The 11,006-nt window shown below is 24.6% G+C and overlaps 1 protein-coding gene across 3 annotated transcripts in view; it reads left to right on the plus strand.

Annotated features, from left to right (window-relative positions):
* Positions 1–4,032, plus strand: part of LOC129608176 (uncharacterized) — a 154,340-nt gene extending 150,308 nt beyond the window's left edge. For all 3 annotated transcript variants that reach the window (XM_055519527.1, XM_055519529.1, XM_055519528.1), the window contains one exon: positions 1,744–4,032. In XM_055519527.1, the coding sequence (XP_055375502.1) occupies positions 1,744–3,295 (1,552 nt within the window). In that variant the 3' untranslated portion in view covers positions 3,296–4,032. The remainder of the gene's footprint in view (positions 1–1,743) is intronic.
* The last annotated feature ends 6,974 nt before the right edge of the window (positions 4,033–11,006 follow it).

Genomic DNA, 11,006 nt, shown 5'->3' on the forward strand with positions numbered 1-11,006 from the left:
GTTATATATAAATGTTATATAAATGTTATACAAATTTTATGGAATTTCCATTTGTATAACATTTTGTATAAATGAAACAAAAAATTTGTTCTTAAAGAAATGTGTAACAATATTGAAAAATTTCTCAAAATTAAATTTTGAAAATTTACTTGCAAAAATCAATAAAAATGAACAATATATTGAAAAAGTGAGAAGGATAATGAAAAATAATATTTTGTTTTTTACCCTTTTTGAATTTTGTTCCAAAATTGTATAGCTAATCATTTTAATTTTTGCTTTTTTAACGTTTTTAAAAGAAAAGAATCTTAAAGCATAAAAAAAAAATCTGCGTCAAAAATTTAATCATTAACGTTCATAACTCTTTATCAAAAAAAAAACTAAAAAGTTTTTTTTTTTTTTTTTGAATGCCCAAATTAAATTTTTTTCTTCTATCAATTCTTTCTTATTTGTTTTCTTTGGCAATAATGAGTTTGTGAGGCAAAAGAAAATAAAAACAACAAAAAATAACTATAGAAATACCTTTAAGTGCAATGAAAAACAAAAACTGTTCCTTTAGAGATAATGGAAAAGTTTCTTTTCTCTTGATTCTAAAGTTTTTAATTTTGCTTATGTTCTCTTTTCTTGTTTTTATTTGTATTTTTATTTTTATCTCTTTTACTTTGAAAATTTTCTTATCTCTTTTGCTTCTTTTCTTTTCATTTTCTTTTCGTCATCTTTTAATGAAAAAGATAAATATTTGTATATAATAAGGTGTAAGGTTATGTATAAAAAATTAACAGTCAACATGAAAACAGTCAAATGCAAAGAAGTCAAATTCGGACAACTTCATTATTATAGAACTTCACAACTAAAAGTTTCTGAGATATCGAATGTAGTCCCTTTGAATCTAAAAAATCAAATTCAAATTACTTTAAAAAAATGACCAAAGAAACAAAGAAGCCTGTTTGAAGTAGCAATAAGTAGTTGAAGGACGAATTCGGCAATCTTATATTTCAATAGGCGGATTCTATTACATCAGCTGTGCAAAACTAAATGAATTTCTAATTTTAATTATATCAAGCGAAACCATTTTTCGAATATAGTTAAAATTCAAATTATCTATCTTATTTCCAATTTTATGAACTATTTAATAAAATTCGGCTGTCTACCAGGATGTAAAATCAACTGGTTTTATTCAGCTTAAAAATTTTAATTCTGAAAAAAAGGACCAGTCTTGTTAAAAAATTTCAAACCGATATTACATATTATGCATATAATTTTTTTGTTTAGAATTACCATTGTCGACTTAATGTATAATGAATTTAAAGAAAAATAATATTCTTAAGTAAAAATTATAAAAATCTTGTGAGATGTTGGAGTCTGTTATATGACAGAATAATTGGACTTGTAATATTATCATTAATTATCTTTTTTTGACGTCAGTTAACTAGTTCCATATTTATATTTTGATAAAATTTTTACCACAATTCTAATTACGTATAATGGAAGAAATGAAATACCACAAATAACTCTCTTAATTAAGATTAATATTTTCGGTAATCTAAAGCAATTTTAGCAATAAAAATTATTTTGAATAACAATATTAATTTAGAATTAGAAATTTGTGAAGAAAATGCAATAAATTTGAAATATAAAAGGAAAACTTTACAATAAAAGAAGAAAAAAATGCTTTTACATTTCCTAAAATTTAAAAATTTGTTTGATTAATTATAGCACATATTAATTTCTTGTTTTCATTTGCAGACGTAATTCATCATCATTTCCGTCAACACATCGTCAACTTATGAATTTCAAAAAAAGACGAAGAGCATCAACATCAAGTCCAGGAAAAAAATATGAATCTCCTGGTACTCCACCACCATTTTATAGACGAAGATTTTTTAGTTTACCAAAAAATTCTTTGGAACCATTAATGAAACAATCTTTGCATTCCAATAATGATACTACTTGCAAAGATTCAAATAAAAAATGCAAAAATTTAATAAATGAAAATAAACAAAGAAGTAGCGGTGAACATTTAGAATCAATTTTAAAGAAAAGTAGCCAATCATCTTCTATGAGAAGTACAAAACAACAGCATTGTTATGATAAGAATCGTCATATGACTGATCATTCGGATTATTTACAACTCCCACCGCCTTGTACATGTCCATATTTTGGTGATGTACCAATTAAAAGTGCTTTAAAACAAACTGAAGTAAAAATATTATCATCAACAAATAATAGCTTTTCTACAATATCTTTATCATCAACATCATCGTTATTTCCAGCAACAAGTCCAACACCAATAACCACAACAAAAATCTCTTTAAAAAATGTAGATGATATTTCTCATATCAATAAATCTGATACAACTGCAACATTATCTAACACATGTTTACAACAGCATAATAATAATAATAATCAAAGTATAAGTAATGTATTGAATGCAAATACTTGTAATATGAATATGAAGAAATCTTCACCAAACAATAGCTATTTATCGTTACCACCACCAACACCAGTACGTAAATTAAGTTATTCTAAAACAGCGTCTGTTGTAACATGGGATTCACAACGTAATAAAAGACGTGGTTCAAGTTTTGGTGGTGCACGTACAACATTATTATTAACTCCTACAAAAGTTCCTTCATCAACATCAATATCACATCATCATCATCAACATCATAATCATCATCATCAACAACATATTTCATCATTGCGACGTTCAACAACATTGCGTCATCATAATCATATTAATTATTTAAATGGTTCTAATAACACGGGTAGCGTTAGTTGTGTCGGTGGCAGTACTATTGATACTGGCATTAGTAATATAAATTCAATTAATGGTCATGATAGTGATACAGTAACACAATCACCATTAAAATCAAATAAAATTTCATCTTCACCGTGTCTATTGCAGCGAAATGCGACAGTACGGTCACATCATTCCCGTAATTCTTCAGTAATATCAAGAAATTCATCACGTCATGGCCGTATTATTAGATTAGAACAGAAGGCAACTAAAGTACTTGGTGTTGTTTTTTTCACTTTTGTAATACTTTGGGCACCATTTTTTGTACTCAATTTATTACCAACAGTTTGTGGTGATTGTGAAGAAAAAATTTCACATTGGGTATTTGATATTGTTACGTGGCTAGGTTATGCCAGCTCAATGGTTAATCCAATTTTTTATACAATATTCAATAAGGTTTTTCGTCAAGCATTTAAAAAAGTTTTACTATGTCAATATTCACGTACCGGAACGCAAGGTTCTGCAGCTGGATTCAATCATTGGAGACCAAAAAGGTAGCATCAACAAAATGTTAAGAGTAAAGACAAATCATTTTTTTAAGAAAAAAATGTAGAAAAAGAAATAAAAATTTGATCATAAAATTAAAAACAACAAAATTATAATAAAATCTTATTATTTTATAAGTGTAGCTAAAAAAAAAAAAAAAATTACAAATGTTGCAAATTTAGATAAGAGAAACTACCTTATAGAAATAGGAACAGAAAAATAAATGTGTAGTAATTATAATAAGGATTAGATTATTATTAAATTGTGGATATTTTGTATATTCAACCAAAAAAAAAATAGTAAATTAAGAAAACTAATTCGCTGTTAAAGAAATGTACACGTGCATGCGTTTATAATTTTACATTATTAATATAAAATTCAATTTTCTTCTTTGATTAATTTGTAACATCGCATATAACAAGTTGTTTCTTTTGTATATTTTATTCATTTCTCTTCTTTAATTATTTTCATATGAAATTTTCAATAAAATTCAGTCATTGTAGGATTTTGAATATATACGAAGATAATAGGGCTTAGTACCACTTTAATATTAAAAACAAAAAACCCAAAATTTAAAGAAATTTTTCAATATCAAAAAACTATTAAACTTATTTTAACAACAGCCTACATTTCGAAAGACTGAATCAAATCCTTTCAGTATTCATTTGACGGCATCTTTAAGAGCTCGGTTTTTTTAAAAATGTTATTAAATCTTGAAGCGTAAAACGACTATTTGCTGTATTTATTGCTAATTTTGCATAAAAACTCTTAATGAATTGGAAAAAATTTTTAAATACTTGCAACAAATGAAGTCAATGTAAAACTAAAAACAAATCAAGAACTTGAAACGAAACGAAAATCAAATTAAAAACAAAGAAAAGAAGTTTTTTTTTTGTTAAACAAAGTGTTTTATTAAATAAAAATATCAATATTGTCGAATTCTGTATAGTTATTAGTCAAACAAAATTAAAGGAAAAATGGTCGTATTTTTGTTTTGAAATTTGAAATCTTATAATATTCGTCTTTTATTTAGTACACATTTCAAAGCTGACATGATTTTTCAAATATTCTAGTACGATGAATAATAAAGTAATGTAATTCGAAATAAAATCGGAACAAACTATTTCTTTTATAGTTTCCGAAAATACTGGAAACAAAAACTTTTTATTTAAATTATCGTAAAGCTTGCCTATATACGTTTTGGACGAGAACAAAATTTTGTAAGTGAAGCGTTAACAAAAAACCAAATTTATTTTTGTTAACGCTTCAAATTACTTTTTTTTTAAGATTTTAAGGGGCCATATAACTTTAAGAGTTGTTTCGGGCCAAGAAATGTAAATAAAAATTTCTTTCTAATGGATAATAATTTTATAATAAAATCTAATATATACACACTTTAATGCAATATAATACAATTTTACTATATTTTGTGGAAATAATATAAAAAATATATGTTTTTATACAGGGTGATTCTATAAAGACTAGATTATGTGAACAGTTTTTTTTTCCCCCTTCTAAATCACAATTCTTGAGGATATAGAAATTTTAAGAAAAATTTGTACAAAATTTTGTTTATTCACATCTAATCTGCTATTTCAAATTAAATAGAGGCTGAAAAACATAAGATATCAATTATAGTTATTTTTTTTTTCGAAATTGCAAGCATTAAAAATTTGACATAGATATCTCTCAATTCTTTAATTTTGTTAATATTTCGAATTATATTTTCAATGAAACGGTAATGCATTTTTAGAAACTCATGAGCACTTATCACTATTTTTATTAAATTTTCTTTTCATAATAAGTTGGAATTTCAATTAAAAACGGTATTAAATAATAATAACTCTGACACAAATTAATTGAATTTAATAGGGATTTTTAATAATATAATACACTTTTCATGTTAAGCTTCAAGTAAACAAGTAGATATATGTAATGCTTAAGATTTCTCTCAAAATCCATGCATCTTGAAATTGTAAAGTTTGAGAATCAAATTCAGAACAAGAGTACTCTTTGGAATATTATTCACTCTGTATGGATTTATATTTACAAGTTGTTATATAATTTACCGTTTTAAGCTATAAATAGCTATTTTTGTTTTTTTAGTTTTTGCTTTTGTTTTTGTCTTTTCTTTTTGTTCATTTCATTTTGAACTGAACATATTAAATTAATTATTTTGTTTTTTGTTTTTTTTACTTTTACTTTTGCTTTTATTTTCAATTTATTTTCATCTAAAATATTGTTATTTTATTTGAAATAAATTTAATCTATTATTAAATGTATTGTATGTATGTATATATTTTTATATGTATAAATTATAACAATGTTCTATAATAATAATTATGTTGTATAAAAGAAAAGCTCAATTTTTCGTAAAATTAAAATAACATATTTATATTATATAATAACTGTGATCTTAGAATTAACAAAGAGAAAAAAAACAAACCTAATAATTTATTTATAATACAAATAAATGTATGTATATATTATGTACATTATATAAATATATATGTACTTAGATATATTAAAATATTGTAAAATAAAATAGAGATAGCTATTTTTGAAAAAGAAGATTTTAATTTTAAAAATATTTTAGTTTTTGAAGATATTGAATTTCTACTTTTATGTTTTGTTTTTTTTTAATTATAATTAGGTACATGATATATGTTATATACCTATTTGTTTTAAGTTAACATGATAACATACATCTTATATATTATCTATATTTATATTGTATTTCAAAAATTTGCAAATCGAAATCAAAATTAATTTTACAAAATTAATATAGAAATGAAATGATTTTAAAAGTATTTTATTTGTAATTGATTAGGTAATAAACATAGCGATAATAACGAATGATTTCTATATAATTCTAAAAGAAAGTTGTCAAATTCATATTAACAAATTAATAAATAGAACTAAAATATTTGGTTTTAAAAGTAAATTTAACAGAATTCTAAAAATGCTTGTAACATAAAAAGTTTTCCTGTTTTAAATTGAAAATTAATTTTGGGTGACTTATATAAGCTTAATTATTCGTACCATAAATTTTTCACAAAATTTATTTTCATTAATTTAAAATTCTCAAATACTTAATATTATTCCTCCCTTAAAACTGGAATGCTTTTCAACTCAGTCTTGTTTGTTTCATTTGAATTAATTCGATTTAATGAAGTTTTACAGTAAAATATTCGTATTAATAAAAATTTCTTTCAGTATTTAAATAATTTTATGTACATATTTATTTCTATATATGTATGTATAGATATATGTATTAAAAATATGGTCTATATACATATTACAAATCTTATAAATTTACTGAAATAATTCAATATATGTAGCTATACTTTGTTTGTATATTTTCACTTCATTAATCTTCAAAAATTTATTATTTGCGTCCTTAAATAATCTTCATACATGCCTCCATATATGTATATATGTATGTATATATTGTGTACCTAGCGAAATTTACAATGATAAAAACATTTGCAGGCAAAACTTGAAATAAAAAAACAATAATAATTCTGATTAAATAATTTATTATAAAGAGTCACTTACCTACATACTATAATATATAAAATAGAAATAGTGCTAATTTAATTATAATCACTTGTTGTTACCTTATTATTTGTTATAATATTATAAATGAAAGTTGTACCTATTTATATTAAGTATTTATTTAGTTTTATACTGAATTTTATCTTATACACATTGTTTCATAATTTATATTTATGTTAAAAATTAATAAAAATTATAGATAATATTTTTTATTTTTCAAAAATATTAAATTTTATTCTTTAATTTCATTAAAAAAACACAAAATGTAAAATTGGCAGTATTCCGTATTCAAAAACAAAAAATCAATCCAAACTTTGACAATATAATTTGACATGGCCCGTATTGTATTTTAAAAAACATTTTCAATATTAGAAATTAACAATACAACGTGTAGTTCTTTATTTTTTTATTATTAATTTCTTATGAGAAGAAAATAATGGAAATTCCTTCAAAGAACTGCAGAATGGATGAAAAAATTTTATCTTCTCGAACTGGATTCGAACCAATGGACTATTACTTTCTACTAGGCGGACGCTCTATATCAACTGCACTACAGAAGAATGAAGAACAGTAAAGTGTTCTCCACATTGCTTTTCATACTAATTTTCATGATTACTAATAATTACTAACATGTTTTATGTTCCGACTTGTTATCAAATCCGTTTTGAAAACGCAAAAAATTGCAAATAAATCAAAAAATTTTGGGTGCTCTTTTAAAATTTTTGTAATAGCTATATATCATTCAGAAGGTATAACGATATGTAATTATAATTATTATATGTAAAAATGGTAATTTTATTTTATATGACAGTTCAAAAATAAATGTGTCAAGTCAACATCAAAAAATTGAGTCATGAGTTTTCGATTTGAGTAAAATTGTAACTAAGTGAGTAAGATAAAGTCAATAGTTTTCGAGTAAAATTGCAGTTAGTTTTCGATTTGAACGCCGTTTATAGGCAGTTTCAAAATTTTGTATTTCGACAATACGGAATGTTGCCATAATTATAATTTTTCGAATAAAAATCTGAAAAATAACAGACCCAACAAAATTTTTCTGATTCCTTTGTAGGAAATATAATTCTGTTTTTATTTTAATTTTAATTTAAAATGTTAATAAAAAAAAATCATTTTTTTTTTTAAAGGAATAAATAAGTTACTGTTACAGAACAAAACCTTAAAAAAATTATTTTTATAGCACATGAAAATAATTAAAATAAATAATGAAAAAAAAAATTTTAAGTAAAAATAAAATATGAAAACGATAAAAATTGAAAAATTTAAACTACAGGGGAAGCTAAACAAACGCTTCATATTAACAAACAAAATATAAAATTACCAGAAAAAAAAATAACTATAAAAGTAAACTATTTTTTTGTGTAAATAAAGAAAAATAACACTAAAAATTTTGAAAAATAAACCAAGTACATAATACCATTGTATTTTAAATTTAAAAATTTAATTTTAATAAAAAATAGAATTATATATAAAATAAATGACAAAATTAACTTTTGTGGTTTTAATAATTTCAAAGATTTCTAGCAGTATAAGAGGCTAATTCCCATACAATGAGCATTCGGACTTGAACTTGATAATATGAAAATCAACAACTATATTTATAGAAGCCTTGTAATAACTAAAAATTTATTTCTTCCGTTAACTCTACTAGAACGTAAAAAAGTAAAATTACACTGGGCTAAACATTGAAAACTTAAATTTTGCAGAAGGGCCAATATTAACCCTGTGACAATGCGTTAATAGTCAAGTTCAAAATAGAATTAAAATTTGAGATAAAACGTTACCTAAACTATGTTTAATAATAAAATAAACAAGAGTTATTGAATAGACAGTCAAGTGAACTAATATGTCTGAACCAATTATATATAGGAGGAATAAAAGTGTGTAAGAAACTTATAGAAATTTGGATAACTAAAATTTTATATCCAAATTTATTCATTCACTTAAGGATAGATAAGCAAACAGATATAATATATACCTAAGCATTCCATTACGTACAACGCTGGAAAAAAAATTATTTTGGTCATAATAGGAGCGAATGTTAAAATCATAATTTTAGCAACCTAACATAGATTTCTAAATAAATTTTAATAAGTTCTTGAACATATTTCATATACATTACTCGTATAATGTTATTAAACATCACGTGGATTCTACGTAATTTTAACAATTCAACAACATTTTCACAGTTCCCTTTATGCTTATTTGTATTCATGCAGGTACAAGTGTATTGCAACTAAATGAAATATTCGTATGAATATATACTATGTAAATATGTATGTATTATAGCATAAATGTTTTCATGTACAAACTTAAATAATCAACATTCAGAGAGGTGACATCAAGCTATCTAAAGTCGTTCGTTGTTATAACACCTGTATGTATGTAAATTTTTCTTTTTAGAAAAGAAAAAAAAACAAAGACAAATAGATTCGAATCGAATTAATAGTTTGTAAAGTAGCACATTTCTTTTGGATGCATTAAAACTCTTTCATATGACATGAAATGGGAAAGAGATTAAAATAAAGTTGGGTCAAACCAATGGTTTGTATTGTAGCACTTTTCCCTTCAACAAGTGAAAATACTGCTTTTAAAAACAATCTATGTATATCCACCACATTATTAAAATTATTTTCATTCATAAACGAAACTATTTCTAGGATTGCATATATTTAGGATGAACGACTTATGCTGTATTTGAAATAAAGCAAAAATAAATATAAAGTGGGGTTAACATAATGGTCGATTTTAAGGGTTAATTGTGTGAGTTAAGAAAAATAATTATATTTTTTAATGTCATGGAATTCACCGTTAGCTTTTTGCGTTTATAGAAATTTGAAAAAGCTTGCGGTTTCGGAAATATAAGGTGTCAAAAATTCAAATTTTACGAATTTCAAGAGGCGATAACTTGAGAGGGGATGGAGATGGAAAAAAACTTTCTTCTAACCAAATGAACTATTTGTTAATGTCTAAAAGCCCCTAAAATTTCAAGCTTCTGCAGGCTGGGGTATAGGAGAAAAACGACATCAAAAATTTGGAAAAAAAGGACTTTAGATAACGGTAAATTTGAACGGCCATTTTGTTTTTCTAAAGTTTAACTATAGTATACCGCGGTAGGAGAAGCAAGCCACTGCCTTTCTGCGTTTGCAAAATTTCAAAAATGCTTATGGTTTCATTGCAACAAATAGTTAAAATGGGCCATTTTTAAGGTTTTGGGGGGGTATAACTTCTAGAGGGGGGGAGATAGGTAAAAATTTTGTTCTACGAAAATAAGTTTCTATTAAAGATCTATGCACGTATTAAATTTCAGCTTTCTATCTATAAGAATGTAGAAGTTTTGTAAACAGACACACGGACAGACGGACGGACGGACGGACGGACGGACGGACGGACGGACGGACGGACGGACGGACGGACGGACAAAGTGAAACTAATAAGCACTTTTTTTCAAAAAATTTTTGGAAAAGTGCTAAAAAAGATTCCTTCCAAAAAATAAATTATTTTCATTATAACCTCTACTAACTGTTAAAATTTTGGACTTGCACCACTAACTGTATAACAGGAAATTGATACAAAAATTTTAGCAAAAACTTATTTAGAATCTATTTTTTTTTTTGCTAGAAAAATAGATTCATTTGTGTATGTAATTTCAGTTTTCTATCCTATAAATGGTTAGAAGGCATTGCAAACAGAACGATACTGGTGCAAGGACGGGCGGACAAACAAATAGAATCTGTTTCATCTACAGTTAAACTAATAAAATGAGCTTTCCTTGGTTGTTATAACTTAAATTTTCCTATCCTTTCATAAAAACGTTGAAATATGTTGCATTCTTTTTTGTTAACATACTTGTTCGTATTATCCTTAAATGAATACTAAAAGATGAGTATTGCGATATAATATGCATGTATACTATGTAAAAATATAAGAAATATGTGTAAGAAAAATTTGCCATTCTAATAAACCAGAAAAACTATTTTACATTCTTATGCATAAAGAGTATCCTGCACAGATGGAAAATATTAAAACATACTATTGTATAAAATAATCGCATTTACGTAGGTATAATGAATAACATACCTTTCGCGCCAATCGTATTACCTGATTACATGCGTTATAAATGAATCAAAACAGGGGAAATAATTTTTCT

This window comes from Condylostylus longicornis, unplaced genomic scaffold (genome assembly GCF_029603195.1).
Source record: "Condylostylus longicornis isolate FDR11 unplaced genomic scaffold, ASM2960319v2 ptg000030l, whole genome shotgun sequence".
Taxonomy (NCBI): Eukaryota; Metazoa; Arthropoda; class Insecta; order Diptera; family Dolichopodidae; genus Condylostylus; species Condylostylus longicornis.